At 32.9% G+C, this 18,575-nt stretch overlaps 1 protein-coding gene and 1 pseudogene across 1 annotated transcript; both read right to left on the bottom strand.

The window, feature by feature from the left end:
- Positions 1-883: 883 nt before the first annotated feature.
- Positions 884-7,955, bottom strand: LOC146918508 (uncharacterized). Its single transcript, XM_085722060.1, has 5 exons — positions 6,733-7,955; positions 5,698-5,785; positions 1,526-1,723; positions 1,392-1,483; positions 884-1,133 (listed from the first exon to the last, which is right to left on the bottom strand). The coding sequence occupies exons 1-5, from the start codon at positions 7,953-7,955 to the stop codon at positions 884-886; spliced, it is 1,851 nt and encodes a 616-aa protein (XP_085578186.1).
- A 4,990-nt stretch (positions 7,956-12,945) lies between these two features.
- On the bottom strand, positions 12,946-14,304 carry LOC146918507 (F-box/kelch-repeat protein At3g23880-like; annotated as a pseudogene).
- Positions 14,305-18,575: the final 4,271 nt, after the last annotated feature.

Here is an 18,575-nt window from a genome sequence, read left to right as displayed (position 1 = left end):
AAACAACTTATTCAAAACAGTTTATTTATGCAAAACAGCTTATTCGAAACAACTTATTTATACAAAACAGCTTATTTGTGCAAAACAGCTTATTTATACAAAATAGCTTATTTGTGCAAAACAGCTTATTCAAAACAACTTATTTATACAAAACAGCTTATTTGTGCAAAACAACTATTTTGCACAAAATAAGCTGTTTTGAATAAGCTTTATATGAGTTAGAGAGAGAAATGAGTATGGATTATGAGTTTCTTTACTGGAACGTTGTTTAACATGTTATACACTGAAATTATTACTGAAACCATAATTATGGTTTAATGGTTTTGATAATCATGTATGTGAAACCAAGATAATTGTGTAATGGTTTTTGATGAAATTATTATTGTTAGATGGTTTTGAATAATGATTAAGATGTTATACACTGAAATTATTACTGAAACCATAATTATGGTTTAATGGTTTTGATAGTCTTCTATGAGAAACCAAAATAATTGTCTAATGGTTTTACTATGGGTATGGTTTCTGTGAGTTGTACTTCAAAACCATTTTGCTGTGAAAATGGTTTCTGTGAGTTGTACTCCAAAACCATTTTGTTGTGGGAATGGTTTTCGTGAGTTGGACTCCAATACCATTTTGCTGTCGAAATGGTTTCTGTGAGTTGTACTCCAAAACCATTAGATGTACTTAATGGTTTTGAATTTTTTTTTCATCAATTCACAGCAAGAAACCTTCGCCGGAGAAGACAGAGGAAACGAATCCATCGCACACAAAGTCCATTTTCGAAAATCAATATCTCCATTGTTCATCATCAAAACCGTAAAACTCTTTGATTTGAACTGTATAAACTCTTTAACACCTAAACCTCATCATTTTGCGAATCAAATCATCCAGAAACCAACATCAATTTTCGCAACTGTTCATCATAAACAACACCTTCTGGTCTATTCTGGTGAAACTCGAGGTCACCATACAAGTCACAGACTGTATCGAGATTTAACCACTCAATATGATACGAAATGTTAACATCGGTATTCCCATCAACAGCAGATTGGAAAACACCTCCACTTGATACACCTTGATTATATACAAAATTGCCCAAGTCACCCGAGAACGAATCAGTTTCTTCTGGACTCCTACAAACCATGGAAGAATACGGCTAAATTATTGCAATTCGCAGCATCATATTCCAATTTTAGTAAATTAAAATAAATTTTGAACAAAAAGAATACTCAAAACAAAGCCAAATAAAAAATTAAACAAATAATGTAACAAAGACTTATACTAGTTTAGAAAGCCTTGATTCGTCGCCATTAACCTAAAGGATCATGCATTTCATCAAAAACTCATAAATAAAATGGTAACATTAAAACCTCGATCGCATTCATACATACCAAACTTCATCATCTTCTTCGTCAGAATCACCTTCACGAAACAAGTCTTCATGCGAGGACCAAAAACCGAGTCCACCGGAGTCACCAAACACCTCAGCATAGTCAAAAGCGTGTCACCGGAAGTCAAACAAAACCTCACCGGCGTCAACCGCCGGAAGATCCAACACCGGAATGGAAGAAGACCGTCCGGCATGAAAGTTGGTGAAAATCTCGCCGTAGTCTTCAAACCTCGGCGAGATGGAAGAACCGGTGAACTTTGGAGGACCACCGTAAACGTTGTATAGAGTACCGTTGGAGGTGAGTTTCTTGGGAAGCGTGAGAGAGACTTTGTTCTGTACAGTGTGAGAGAAGAGGGAGTGGTTGTGATGCAAAACAATGGGAAAGAGCTGAAACACAAGATTATAACACGTGTCCCTGATCTGATGGTTGTGATTAACTTATGCATGGTGCATAAGTTATGGCTTATGCACCATAACTTTTGCCGATTTTAGCCTCACAGTTCTATTAGTTTGTCAATTGGTAAACTCATGAAATTTTTGTTGTCTATTATAGGTTTTTAGATGAGAAATCATAGTTGTCTGAATAATAATTTTTATATATTTAATGGACTTATCAGATAAATATATATTTTTTTGTTTATGACAATTTTGTTTATTTTTTACACTCTTTATATTGTTTTTGTGAAGTTTTTAATTAATATATTTTAAGAAATATTCACGAGTCAACTCATCAATCCGACAAGCCCAACATAAATTGGCTAAGATGAATATTTTTAACCCTACATCTCTAGTTGGTTCTCCCAGTTCAACCTCTTTTTAAATGAATTAATGACGGAACACGGGGTTGGTCTGTTATGTCATTCCTACGAAATATTGACGTACAATTCATTTCTATAAAATAACCTATTCACGTTTATTTTCTCCTAGAAAAAATTACTTGAGATTCTTAAACACATATGTGCAAATCTCTTTTCTTTTTCTCATTGCCCTACTATGAGATATGCATAGGACCCAAAATAGTTAAATAGAAGATTGTTGACATTGAGCTTGCAAATTGCAAACACCGATTGTTACAGTACATTCAAGGACCCAAACGATTCAATGAGTGGAAACAACTCTTATTGGCTTTCGTTTTCTTAGAATTACTTTTGGATGGATACTATATTGTTATTCACATGCTAATTTTGCGGGTCCTCCCGTACAAGTGGAGATGTTATTTTTTGTTGTTGTTGAGGAAATATGTGTTTTTCAATTTTCCTTTGTTACACCGACGGTCTAAAACTTATTTTTTATATATGCATTCAATCAAATTATACTAATGGATATTTACAGGGATGTTTTTGGAAATATGAGGATCAATTTTGGAAAAATGTATAAAAACCAATATGACACTCGCATTATATAAAGAAGGAATTTTAGAATTTTAATTTTGAAGTGGCATTTGAAATTCTATAAATTTAGCCAAACAAAATATTTCATAAATTCCTATCAATTTAAAAATTCTCCTAATTCATTTCCTAAACAATTAAGTTGATATTCAAATTATAGACACAAATCATTAGTTGGTGCAGTGGCTGGTCACGACCACCTAAGCGAGGCTTCAAACCTGAACAAAGAAGTAAAACAAAGTTCCTATGTGCAATATTCAATATTCTGGGTTTCCTATTTTACTATCAGGCATCTAGCAAGGGCTATGGTTTTTTTTTTTTTTTTTTTTACTTATAGGTGAATTGTCGAGTGACTTCTAAGGTAAGGACTCTAGTAAATATATCGAGTAAGTGAGCATATTACATACATTGATTGAATTGTTGTTTGGTGACATTTTAAGCTTCCTAGCACTAGAGGTTGTTGGCCTTCTACATAGAGTTCAAAGAGACATGCATAACAATGTCATGTCTCCTAGGTCCATAAATGTTGTGCTTACGATAATTGGTTTTGCAGTCCAAAAAGACCTAGCGCCGCAGCTTATTGCCCGTTTACCTTCTATTCATGATCATGTGTAAGTAATCATTGATATATAAAAGTTTTAGGTTTAAAATAAAGTTTTATTCAGCTTAAATAACTCTTTCAAGTATTCCTTATGTTTATGTACATACTTGTCTCTCTAGGGTTTCTCTTTTTTTCTTAATGATATTTTCATTCTTCATATAAAATATTAAGCATTAAGGTAAGATGTGGGTTTAGGGAGATTTTTATGCTATGATTTCTTTCCAATGAGTTTAAACCCATTGTTATGCTATGATTTTTATGTTATGATTTCTTTCCAATATATAAATGTAGTTTTGTGATTTGCTTGAATTATATATGTAAAAACACTTGTTATGTGATTTATAGATTCAAGGCGGTGGATTGAGTACAAAAACTCATTGTTAATCCAAATTTTCTAATATATTTCAATTAGTAACATTTTTTTTTGGTGGATTTATAATTTTTTAGTCTAAGCAATTTTGTGACAGTTTTTACAACTTCTCAAAAGGTTATAAAACGTTACGTTTTATTAGCATTACTAGTAATACAAATAGTGTTATAAAAAAATATAAACAAGTAACACATTTTGAATGTTACTAATAATGCTATAAAATACTACTAAAACTCTTTAGTAACACGAGCTTTACCTAACAACTGTTCAAATGTTACTAAATTTAACTAGTAACATTTTTCTGGATTTAGTTACATTTTTTAATTGTTACTAAATCTCAATTATGTTGTAGTGTTTATTAATTGTCTATAGCTTATCGAACAGCAGTTGCAGTACATAAAAGTAAGATTTGGGTTTAGAGATATTATTATGCTCTTGTTTCTTTTCCAAACATACTAAAACGTTCTTTGATTTTCATTTAAGATTTTTGCTATCATCAGTCACTACATATTACAATTGATAATTGACTCAGTGTCATCAAGCAATTTTAAAAGATGCCGAGTAAATTTATGACAGGTTCCTTCTTCGTTTTTGTTACATTAGATTAGATAGTATCATCATGTGCAATGTTATATCCTATTGAATATCTTCATTTTTAAATAAGTTTTTGCCCATTTATATTGCATTATAAATACAACTGATTATGCCTAGCCTTTTTTCCGTAGGCAAAAGGTAAACCTGTACATTTGGCATGGACATCACAATAACACAATTATCCGTCAAAAAAATTAGATATGACACAGACACACAACTTCAACTTCGAACTGGCGAAGAATATGAGATCTAATATATACCTTTACAGTGAGAATCTACGGAACATATTGAATGGAGAAAAAAATAGGAAAACTACATTGATTTTACAAAATGCTCATAGAACAATATTAATGATTTGAGGAGGCATACCGTTGATATATACAGCAGCAAGCATTAACGACTCTTTCGAGTTCACACCGTTCCATTTCAAACTTCTGTCAAAACCGAACCATTGTGTCTTCTCATGACTGACAAATCTCAACAATCCTGAAACTTTGAAACCCTGCAGATCTCAACAAATCTGGAATAAAATCAGGAAAACAAAGCCAATAATGAATCGCAATCATCGTGCAAGTGAAACACAAAACTGTTGCCACCTCTAAGGAAAATATCGGTGACTTTAAACAGCAACCAACGAAACCGACCCAGATGTTGCAGATCTAGCAACACCAGGTTTTCAACCATCTAGGCCAGATATGTAACTCAAGACCACCAAAGCAATCTTGACCTAAAATACCTTCTTTTTGTCAAAAGACCCGCACCTCGAACCACCAAGTGAGAACGACGAGACAGTGTTGTGAAACGAGTCATGGGGTGCAGCACCAATGACTATGAACGAGCTCAAATCGACCGGCGGCAACGTGGGCACCAGATCGACTCTATCCTCACATGCGGAGTGTTGAAGTGGTGCAACGGTGAAATGATCGCAACACTCACACGGCGGCTACATGATGACCTTAAAGGAGAGGACACAGCAGGGAAGGAAGTGGGCAGCAGCTAGGGTTATGTGTTTGAGAGAGATATTCGAGAGAAAAAAAAATTATCAATCGGGAAAAATCTTTTCAGAATACACATATAAGATTCACATCATCTACATACACATCTACATACAAATATAAGATTCAACATGTATTTCCTCCACCCTAAATCAAACAACTGAACAACAATTTGAATAAGAAAATATATAAGTTCATGTGTCATATATGAACATCGACGTAACTAAAGAATAACGATCGAAGTCAAACAAAAAACTGTTTAGGATTGCAAACTACAAAATTCAAGTTTTCAACCCCAAGCTCAATTAATGTCACTTAGTTAAGCAGTATCCTCAAAAAAACAAATCCCATCCATCAACCCCAAGAGCAATGTGACTTAGTGGATCCTCATCCTCTGATAACAAATACCTTTCCTCTTCATCTTTGCCTTCCTTTATACCTCCAGACCTATAATTCAAAGAATCCTTTATACTAGACGTGAAAACACGACATAAAATTAAAAAAAAAACAAGGAAATATTGAATGCATAATGATAATGGTTAAAGGTGCGGTAATACCAATCTAAATAAAAATAAAGAACATAGTTTTAATCATGATATGGTGAATCAAAGCATGTGTAACATGTTTTATCTGAGTCGTGCCATTGACGTGAATCAAAGCATGTGTTACATGTTTTATCAGGGTCGTGCCATTGAAAGATTCTATTACAACATCATTATTGTAAAAAAAAAAAAAAATCATTGTTGCTATTAAAATTAGCATGGACGTAAATAAAAATATACCAAGAAAATCCAATTGGCCCAAGTATACAGCTTAAAATAGAAACAATAGGCAATAGCTGAGCTCTCGAAACTTAGTATTAGGATCACTTTGTTTATTCAACTAATATATAACACAGTTTTGAAGTAAATGAAATTAATACAGCTAAAGTACAAAAATGGGCATCTCGGTGCACTAAAGCTCTTGCATACGCAGGGTCCAAGAAGAGGTCCCAAGTATGAAGAATTTAAATATTTATGGTTTTTGCTGCTCGTTTATCTATAGATCTATCTGTGCAATATATATGTACAAGTCTTCCGCTTGATCATAAACCTGTTTACCCTATCCCCCCTTTCACTTTGTTTTATTAAGGTATTTTTCAGCAATATGCAAGTTTCATTTGCGTTTAGATTTTTCTGTAATATGCAAGAGGGAATAACTCGTCATTTGTGAGAATCATCTTCTAGAGTATAATAATGAAAAAAATCCAATCCAGTAGATTACCAAAATATTGGAAATGACTAATAAATAGCATAGGAAAAATCCACACAGGTTATTATAACATGACAAATATTTTTAAACAACATATGAATTACATAGATTCAAACAATTGTAACCAGTAGAAGAGAACTTACTTCCAAGTAGTCGAAACCAAGCTTTCAGCGTAGCCATAATCAATGACAGAGAACATGCTTACATTGTCGGAAATTGTAAGTCTCTCTACTCTCCTATCTCTCTGATTATAGATAATTACTCGTTTCCCGTCAAAAGTTGTTAATACGAATGTATCTCCATTCATGGAAAGGTACCGTGGCAACAATGTAGTAGTACGTTCCATCAATCCAACAACACAATCTTTGAGATCAGGTTTGTGCAATTGAAGATTAACGTATTCAATTCGAAATAACTGAGTCCAAGACTCTTGAACTCCAAACTCTTTCATTTCCCATAAAACGATTTCAGTTCCCTTAAAATCATACGAAAAACAAAGACAGTCCCTCAGAACCTGAATAGATGGTTCCACATATGGTACCTCATTAAAACCCTTAGGAAGCAAAATTTGTGTGTATGTCTCCGTTGAAAGATCAAGCGAAACAATCACAAATTGTTCAACATGAGGAATATAAACTTTTGATATTTCTCCACCAGAAATATCATTGCCACCGCGAATAGATATCCAGTTAACAGTTCCACACAAATGCACATCATGGTTCCATCTAAGAGGAGCTAAAGGAAAACTTTGAATTTCTCTCCAACAATCATCACCAAAACTAAAAACTCTCGCCTTGTTACTTTCTTTATGAAGCGCTACTACCTTGTAAGTTCCGGTTAAACAATCACAGCCAAAACTGAACTTTACAACGGATAATAAGCTAGGCCAATAGATAAAAACCCCAAAATTTTCAGATATTGTCCTCATGGCAGGGTTCCATAAACAAAACCAATACTTGGTCTGTGTCTTTGAGATATAGTCGAAAAAAAGCAAGCAAATCAATCCGTTACAGAAACCAACGATTTGGCAATTGCCATCCTTCAATTTGTGGCAACTGTTGCCACCAAATGTAATTGGCGGATTCTCGAGTGAAGGATTGATGGGAAAGGATACGGCATTATTCATAGGGTAATATGGAAGAGGTGTTAGTATGTAGTGAGGTATTTGTGACGATTTCTTGAGGTGCATTTTGATGAAAGTTGGATCCGAGATAAGAGTGTTCCATGATTTGCATGCGCACCTGAATCGCGAGATAGTTTTCACGTCAAGGAACGATAGGATTTCGGCGATGAGTTCATTGGGAATGAATACTGACGGCAATAGCGCTTTGAGCGGACACTGATTGTTAATTGGATGTATATCCATTAGAGCTTGAAAACCTGTAGAAAAAAAAAACCTAACACAAGTTATTCGATCCTGAGACAAACCAATTGTGCAATAATAGAAAGAAGGTAATCATAGACACTAATCTTGTTCTTGGTTACAACATGCAATAAAAAAAAATTCTAATAAAAAAATAAAGTTTTCCCTTCCACTGTTACTATTTCCAAATTAGTATAAAATCTCACACATATGCACAAGTAGCAAAGTGTGTGTGCAAAGAGTAACCTAAGGATACACTAACCTGCAAAGAAAAAACGGTTCTGACGTAGAGAAAACGGCAGTGAAGTTTAGGCAGAAGTAGGGCAACCTAAGCATAAGAAAGTAATATTAAAATTTATGTTAGGGTAATTTTGTTCAAATAATACTTGTATCTTTTAGCGTTTAGGATTCGTGTTTGTTACGAATTAAAAAAAAATGACAATCAATAAACCTATTTGTTCTATTTTAATTTTTTTTAAAATCATTTTAAAAAAATTAATCATTTTTTAGATTATTGTATCTGTTTTTTTACTAAGTTTAACAAATTCCGAATCTAACAAAAAAATAATAAAACAATTTGAAATAAAAAGTTTTGTTATAGGTGGCTTCTCAAAAATATTTTTTTAAAGGAGAAAGAAAAGAAGATAGAGCTATCTTCGAAAAATAACAAATATTCTCATCATATACTTTGTTTCCCTAAGTGTTTATCATAATTTTGTGATAAAAAAATACTTTTATATAGTTGTATCGAAATAAGTTAAAAATGACTTTTTCCTAAAACTGTAATTTTTATTATGGTAAACTAACAAAAACAACTTCTGTTTTTTAATAATATAAAAGATGATATCTAAATTATTGATACATGCTCTAATTTGAACTATAAATGGCTATTTTCTTTACTATTCAAAGAGATATACGTTACACATAACATTACCGTTAACAAAAAAGTGGATAGAGGTAACCCATTTGAGTTGCCACAAACCAAAATCATCAATTCATCTATTTATGTTAATAACAAAATATAGTGAGTGAGAAATGAATAGTTTTGATTAATATCAACGCAGGTGAGTAACCTCTATCAACATTTTGTTGATATGTAAATAAGAATTTGCTCACACATAAATGGATAGGTCTATAAAGAACCAAGCAGAGGAAAAGAAATAGAAATATAACTTAAATTCACTAATATATAAATTCTTTCGATAAAAAAAATGTTAATGGGTTATTTATAGGCCATCAAGTATTCTCTATTATCCCTAAAAAAAAAAAAGGATTCTCTATTATCAACTCCTCAATTCTTCCAACACCTAAGTTTTTTGGAAGCTTGTTTTCAAACAGCAAAAAATATTCTGTTGAGAGTATCCTGTCAAAGAAAAATACTATAATATGTTACACTACTTCAATTTCTAGTTAAGGTTTTAGTCTTGCTATTATTTTAGTTTCTCAAAGTGCTGCTTCAATTTATTGACATGATGGTAATAGTCAGTTCCAAGCAGAATAGGTATCCGAAAGGACCGCAAATTTCAACTAGTACTTAAACATGTCTGCTAACCACAACCCATCAGGGATACAACGCATAACAACCAAACACAACGTTCCGGATAAAAAATCCATAAAAATCTGCAGCTGAAACTCAAAATCTTTCTGCAATTCTGGATACAAATCGACCGCTTAAACAAGTTCCAACCAAACACAACGTCACAGACGGCTACTGCACTAAACTAGACGAAGAAAACCATCTGAGCCGGAACAGATCTGAAACAAGCAGCAGCCAACCCCACACTAGGCGCTCACCAACTATCCACACCAAAATTGAGGATAAATTAGCCAACCATACAACTAATCGGATTCCACCGCCATTCTTTTTCGGTTAGCACCAAATTATTGAACAAACGACTGTTCCTCGCCCTCCAAATAAATAGCAAATATCTGACTACAAAAATGAAATCGTTCACATGGACAAGTGGTTTATGTTGGTGAAGATTATGCAGTATCTCCATTAAACTTGTCATGAAAAGTCATTTAAGATAAGAGAGCTTCGTTTACACCCCCGTATGTATTTCAGATGGTTAAATTTGGAAAATACAGACCATTTAACGGTCCTTCAAATTTGTAGATCCAAACAAAAACAGTGTTTTTTCCATCCAAAAATGTACTTACCGACAGTGTTGATTTGGAAGACAAACGTCTCTCAAAGATAAATTAATAAACATCTTAATAAAATGTTGTTCACTAGTTTTTAGATCAATGATATTGCTACTTGATCTGTTTTTCCATATAGAGTGAAGAATCATATTAAATAAGTCATACTTAACAGGAACTTTGTCTCACAGAAAATGTTGCTGAATATGTTTTACTTCCAAGTGCAGTTCCAAATACTTCTCTTATGGGAGTGTCTAAAACTAGGAATATGGAAATTTAGCATAGCGAATAATAGTATTCCATGACTACTATAAAATGTATTTGCATGGCTATAGTTATGACCAATGCTAAATATTTGTCACATCACTATAAAAATAGGGTTCTAATCGCAGTAACGAGTCTTCTTAATTAATCGAAGTGAAGTGAATTCCGACCGTTTCTGCATGTAGGCGACAACATATCAGCAATGTTTGAGAGAGAAGGTCGAAGAATAGAAACAAAATGTTCTATTGTCTCAAAGCCCATAATTGACATATAACTTACAACTGAAAAAAGCGTTCCGGTATGTGTTGAACTTATGCACAATGCATCTTTATTATCCTCTTTTGACCAAATAAAAGGATTGAATTTCGGAAAAAGAAAATACGATCCCCCACAATTTATCAAATTCCAAACAGAAGTATTGACAAATCACAAGATCCAACCACATCACAACAATCTTCAATTCAAATCATAGTCAAGTTAGGACTTTATTTTTAATGAAAAGAAAACTATGAGCATTTTTTAGTCAAACAAGTGAGCAACAGTTTGCATAAGCTAATATATAAGTTCATATGTCATGTATTGACTTTAAGAATATCTAAAGATCCAAGTCATATATAAAAAAAATCACAAAGATGAAAACTCCAAAAAAATATAACTAAATATCCAAGTTATGTAATCATAATTTCGAAAAACTCATCCGATCTATCAATCACAAGATCAATGTCACATTTAGTTGATCTTAATATTCTCAGAAAGAAAACTCCTGCCACTTCCTCTTCTGTCATATCTCTAGATCTATGATTCAAAACGTTATCCATCAGATTAAAAATGAAACAACATAACATAAAACACAGGAAAAAATCAGTGCATAACGATTATGGTTAAAATTGCGGCCATATCCGCTATATGTGCGATAAAAAGTGATCCTTCACCTCTTCACAATTTTAAAGTTTTCAAATCCACATGCATTTGAATAATAGAAAATTATGATTAACTATTTTCAGATTTCTGATTAATGAAGTTATGTTAGTAGTTACTATTTTTTATTACACATTATGTTTAAAATAGAGGAACGTGAAAATAAAACAAAAATCATTTAAAGTGTCTTTGAGTGAATCTATTCTTTATACTTCGTCCAATTTTTTCTTTTTGCAAGAGGAAATTTCATCCGAATTTAGTTAGATTCTGAATTACTTTCTTCTCCATCTCTTTGTAAAAGCGCAGTTGCTTACCAATCTTGCTTGTTTCCCTTACTTTTACCAATCTTGCTTCTCCTTCAAAAGAATATTGAAAAATGAGTGTTTTTATTTTTTGAAATGATATATGTTGGCTGTTATTTTATTCTTAAAGAGAGTTGAATCATTGACATCATTAACATCAAAACATATTAAGAACTAAATGAGATTTCATCAAAACAGATTTCTATATTAAGTACATCATCAACTACTTGTGTTCTAGGTCCTATCAAATCAAAATTGCATTACAAATATAAGTGATTATGCCAAGCCACTTTCCCTAGGCAAAAGGTAAACTTTGTACATTTTGCATAATTGCATTGACATCATAAAAACACAATTATCAGCTAAAATACTGCTTAAGATACACAACTTCAACATCCAATTGTGAATCATTTGATGGGACATACTGCTGATACTAGAATCAAACCATAACTGATGAAGACTTGACATGTTTTATTTCTTTGGAAGCCAAGAATTTTAAAGTAGATAAAAATGGAAACACAAATATTAAAAACTTGTAGTAAATGGTAAGTGTCAAGACACAAATTCTAAGACAACGATACAGGCTACATCAGCAGCAACTTAGGTCAGAGACACTTTTAAGCAATTATTCTACTTCAATACTTTGGTTGATGAAGATATTTTAAAAGAGAACCTTATTAACACTATCCACTCATTTTATAAACCTAAATTCCTCTTAGCTTTGGTTGATGAAATACTGGTTTTCTCCTTCTCTATAATTCCAGAAGAACAGATGTACAAATACACTTCAATTATCTGTTGACAGAACGATATAATCGACTAATATGTGTGCCAACCGAGAAAACTTGCAAATACCCCTCTTGGAATTTTAAACATTGCTAGAAAAGTGAAGAAAATATTGGTTGTATTTCCCTACATCCTAAATCTATAAAACAAAAATATTAGCATTTAAGTCAAACAAGTGAACAATAATTTGCATAAGCTAATATATATAAATTCAAATGTCAACTATTTTCTATTTCCATTCTATGCTTTTGTTATAGTACATAATCATAATTTGCTACAAATCGTCTTATCCGTCAACCTCAAGATCAATGTCACACTTAGTTGATGCGCATCCTCTCATAACAAAAGCCCTTTATCTTCCTCTTCCATTTCCTCTATATCGCCAGACCTACAATTCAAAAGTTATCTATTAGACTACAAATAAAACAACAAAACATAAAATAAAAATACAAAGGGAAAAAAATGAATGCCACTTGTTCAGCAACCACATTCTCGTGCCCCGTAAATTGTAAACATTCTAATTTTAAAACAACACACATGAGTTACCATAGATCCAAACAATTGTAAATGGTGGAGACAACTTACTTCCATGGGGTCGGATTCAAGCTTTCGACGTAGTTAATGGGACAGTACCAATAATTGGGAACTCCAATTCTTTCTGCTCTCTTATTTCTTATATTATAGATAATTACTCCATTATCATCATAACTGTGTCTTAACATCAATGCATTTTCATTCTTAGAATGGTAAATAGGCAACAATGGAATATCAGCTTCCATGTAGTCAAGAAAGTAGTCACTTGATGGAATATGTGTTTGAAGATGAACATATTCAATTCTAAATAACTGAGTCCAAGACTCTCGAATTCCATACTCCTTCATCTGCCATATAACAAATTCAGTTCTCTTGTAATCGTGTGAAAAGCAAAGACAGTCCATCAAAAACCCGAAGAGATGGCTCAACGTAAGGAACCTCGTCAAAACCAGTAGGAAGCAACAACCTCGTGTCTGTCTCGGTTGAGAGATCAACAGAAACAATCTCAAATTGATCAACATGAGCAATAGAAGCTTTAAATATTTCAACAACATTCATTGTTCCGTAGTCACCATGAATAGATAACCAGTTAACAGTTCCACTCAAATGCACACCATCACTCTCTAGAAGAGGAACCAAAGGGAAACTTAGAATATTTCTCCAATAATTATCGCCCAAATTGAAAAATTTGACTTTGCTCACCCATAAACCTTCGTTCTTGATCTTATTCTCTTTATTTATTTTCGTATATAACACAACTATCTTGTAAGTTTCAGTTAAATAGTCACAGCCAAAACTGAACTTGAAAGTGTCTAATTGAGGCTTTTTATCGCAAAAAAGCCCTAATTTATTAGATATTGTCCTAGTAGCAGGGTTCCAAACATAGAACTTGTACTCAGCATGTGTAATTAAGATTGACTCGAAAAGCAAACAAAGAAATCCGTTGCAAGAACCAACAACCTTACCAAGTTCCCTTATGGGACAGTGGAAAGTGTCAGAAGCAACACTGATGGACAGATTCTCGTGTAAACTACGCAAGGATATGACACTAGTATTAGGGTGAGTATCCTCTGTTATCAATTGAGGATTTTGTGACGATTTCTGGAGGTGCATTTGAATGAAAATTGAATCGGAGATGAGAGTGTTCCATGATTTGCTTACGCACCTGAATTTTGTAATGGTTTTCACTGTTAGGAAAGATAGAATTACGGCAACGAGTTCATCGGGAATGAACACCAGCGACGCAGCATTGGATTGAAGGTCTTTCTTATCTGGAAGGAAATCCATTGGAGTAGTGATGTTGAAAAACCTAAAAGCAAGCGAGAAGAAAAATAATTGGGAGAAGAGAAGCTAAATTGAGTAAAGTATTGAAAATATAGAAATTTCTGGTGTATTTAATTTATGTTATCACTATTGGAGCAGGCGTTGAATTTGAGAACCTGTAACCCTAACTCCAAGCCAGCAAGAAGAATTTAGGGTATCTTTCTATTTATAATGTTAATATTTTTTTTGGGTACAAATATTGTTAGTGATGTTGTTACCGATATTATACCCCCTATTTTGCTGATTTTTGGATTAGACTCCTTTAATCGTGGCCCACTAAGGTTTGATTTGTTAAAAAAATTCACGAATTCTAAAGTTAAGTCACGCCGCGAGAATTAACTTACGCTAGTTTTGAAATTCCAAAAGTGCATCATGTATTTCATACACATCAGTTAATGGCATATGATTCTGTTTTGCTTCATAATTGGAAAACGGGAGAGATCCAAAACTGGATCTAAAACAGAAGCACTACAACCAATCTATCATTGATGACACCACAACAGGATCCAATTATGAATTAAATGGAAGACTGTGATGTTGTTCATTCACGAGTAACCAATCATGAATACTTTGATCTCAAGCAGTCTATTAGCAACGATCAAATTTATGATGTCTCACACATACTTACAAGCTATCATTCTTATGTATTAATTGATCGGTTAAGAAAATGAAAGAGAGAGTTGGCTATCAATGTTGCTAACGTGAGTTAACTCACGCAGCGTGACTTAAGTCACGCATGTGTAAAAACTAAGTCACGTTTTTTTTTTTTTATACTTGCGTGTATTTTGGGAAGTTCAGTTGGATGCGAGCGTTTTATGTTGGGAGAAGAGCAAAATTCAAGATTCATAGATGGTTATTTCGTAATAAAATAAAACTATAGATGGTTTCTTAGCCTAAAATTCACATGCGCAGGGGTATGACTTATAAAACCTATTGATAGTAAATTAATTGTTCATCCCCGTGAGTTTAACTCATTTGATAAGGACGATACATAAATGCAAGGTTTGGGGTTCGAACCCCGGACACCACAAAAAAAACTGTAATAGTTTGTTCTTAACATACTTAAAAAGTGTAAGGTCATAACATAATACATTAATTGATTATTTTTTTTAACAATAAAAAATGGTATATATTAACAATCATAGGAGGTCTCTAAAGCACAAGGTGTACCAAGCACAAATGAGCCAAACTAGCTGCAAAAAGGAGCTACGAAATTTTCTACATTTTTTAACATTCTATTATTATGGTCGTCATTCCATATAGTCCAAGCACAAAGTAACCAAACCAGCTGGAAAAAGGAGCACCTTGTACGCAAGCCACATGCCGAATGAGTAAACTGATACAAATGTTTGGAGATACTATGAGGGTCCCGTCCCGACACACCAAGCCAAGACTGCACCTCCTGCCATTAAGAGTCGTAAAAATCACATGATAAAAATAAATGTTGAGATGTCTCCAAGTGATCACAACCCGCATCAACGTCTGTAACAATTTTATTTTATTTTTATTTCTATTTTGTTTACTTGTGAGTGTTCATTACCTATGCATTGTCCAACACAAGTCTCTTTTTTTGTATGTTATCCCTTTGGTTCTTAGAGGAGGCGGCTCTTGTAATCCGAAGTTCAATCGTGAGGTAAGTAGGTATAGTCTGACCATGACGAATTATTCTTTTCCTATAAATAGGTGACGCCTCAGTTAAAAGTTATTTGTTGTATATTTGTGAGACTATATCCCTTTTTTGAGTTTGGATTGGACTAAATCAAGTTTTCTTGTGACGATAGTTCCCTAAAGCTTACCATTCATCTTCTCTCTAGAACCTCGAGTTGAATGTCAATCCCTCTCCATTTCTTTCTTTTTCCATTTTCCTCTTGTTTCTAATTAATCTATCATTTTCACGTTCTTATAATATTTTGTTTCATGGACAATAGAGAAACTAGGGATGACAAGGGTAGGGTACTGCGATTTCGAAAATTGCCTTATTCGAGCCCATAACTGCGTGGGTATCAACATTTGTATTTGTGTCCATATCCCCTGGGTATCCAACTACCCATACTCATTGTTGTCAAAATCGCGACTCAAGTCCCAATATCTAGGATTTTGAGACTTTACTTAGCTTCAATGACTCAACTCCATAGCAGAATCCCAAAAACAGGCAAAATCCTATCAAAATCACAAAAACTCTTGAAATCCATTCAAAATCGCTTGATTTTGAAGGATTTTGTTCATTTTTTGATACGGGTCAATTTTTCGTGATTTAGGATTGCATATAGGCTTTGCCTTTAAGTATTCTGTTAGACATCTAGTCTTTGCCATGAAACTTAATAGCCACTTACTCACTTATGATCAAGTATTTTGTCAGGCATCTAGGATTTTGCCTTTAAGTATTTTGTTTAGGTTGTTTAGCATTATCATGACTACTAAAGAATATTTGACATCTAGGCTTTGAGTCATTTATGTGTATGTATTTTGTGGACTTTGAACTTTGAGTCATTTATGACTATATGCAATTTATAATGTATATTTAGCATTATTTTTGTTTTGGTAGAATCCTCGATTTTGATTGTGAATTTACGATTTGTGATTTTGTTATCCTATATCGATTCTACAAAAGTCTTTAAGTAAAATCTTCGATTTTGATTGCGATTTTGCCAATCCCTTTCAACCTGAAGTAAAATCCCGATTTTGACAATATTGTCCATACTTGTTACCCATATTTCAATTAAAAAAATTTATCAGTCACAGAAATATTGTATGATATTAACACAATTAATATCATCTAATAATGTCGAACTCGAGTCCACAATTAATATCATATGTATAAGCCATTCTAAATTCACCCAAACCAATCGTCCTCCTAGATCACAAATCCTGGATAACAGAACTATTAGTGGTAAACTGGACAAAGCAATATAATGATATACATATTTTAGATTGATCGCGTTTGAAATATGAGGAATATAAAAATTGGTGATCGAAATAAAGATGTGGAAAAATGAACATTACCAGCATGGTGGACTATAATAGAAAAACCATTTGGAAGGTTAACATTTATAGGATTAATCATGTAAAAAGAAGTAATACAATTAAAAGAATTACAATTGTGGTCATTAGCTTATATATGAATCTATTAGTGAATAATCAGATGAAGCATGAGTAAAACAAGAAATAACACTATGTATACTTGTCTGAGAAGCGTCAATAGGTGAATGACCTAAAGAAGAGACAGTGCTTATAAGATTAGAGACATGGTCGGTAGGAGGTGATCTTGAATAGATTAAATTTGTTTGTTGGAGCAAGGAGAGAAGATGATAGCATATGAACAACTACCTGGATAACTTGTTATGCAAGTTATCTCTATAAATGGTACTACTAGCTTTCTTGTCTTCATGGTGCAATACAAGCGATGTATCGTTTTGAATTCTTTTGATAAGTAAATGTTTTAAGATTTCTAATGATTATAACTGATTCTTTGAGAAGTTTGACCTTTATATATCAAATGGTCTAGTGGTATATAAATATACCAAAATTTGGTTAAGTAAATTACCTTAAGGATATACCTTGAAGCCATTGAAATATTTCATAACACATAATCAAAAGGAACAGCAAGAGATTTACCATCATGTCAAGAGCAGCAAACATATACACATGCCACAATAAAAACATAGAAAACTTGCAAATACCACTCTTTGAATTTCCTAATTTGCCAGAGAAGTGGTAAACATAGAGTATTTTTGAATCAGCTAGATTTACATATATCTTTCAGCATATATTTCCGTCCACCCAAAATCTATCATCCTCTTTCAAACAAATAAATTTCCCTCCACCTTATATCTATAATAATCTTTAAAACAAAAAGATTAGCATTTTTTAGTCAAACAAGTGAACACAACTTGAATAAGCTAATATATAAGTTCATAAGTCATATTTGAACTTAAACATAAATAAAGATCCAGGTCATATATCAAAATCACAAAAAAATATGGGCTAGCTGTACAAAGTTTATGTTTCAACCCCTCAAACAAAAATCAAGATGAAAAAAAAAATTAAGATTACTATTTCCTACTTCCAATGCTTTGATCATAATAATCTAGTGCAAACAAGATCAATGTCATCTTTGTCGAACCTCTTCCTCTCATAAGAATTGCTCTTTCTTCTCATTTTCCTCCGATATAATAAAATAGAAACCATTTAATGCAGTAGATTGCTAGTCCATTAAGAACGAATCATTCTCCGATGTAATCGACCTAAGGCATCAGATAAAATATTAAAACATGTTACTATAACATACAAAAGTTTTAAAACAGCATACATGGATTACTATAGATTCAAACAGTTATAAATTGTAGAAGATAAC

Source organism: Medicago sativa, chromosome 6, assembly GCF_051527215.1.
Source record: "Medicago sativa cultivar Bolivia chromosome 6, Bolivia_mono, whole genome shotgun sequence".
Classification (NCBI taxonomy): Eukaryota; Viridiplantae; Streptophyta; class Magnoliopsida; order Fabales; family Fabaceae; genus Medicago; species Medicago sativa.
This window is presented reverse-complemented; position numbering and strand designations above follow the sequence as displayed.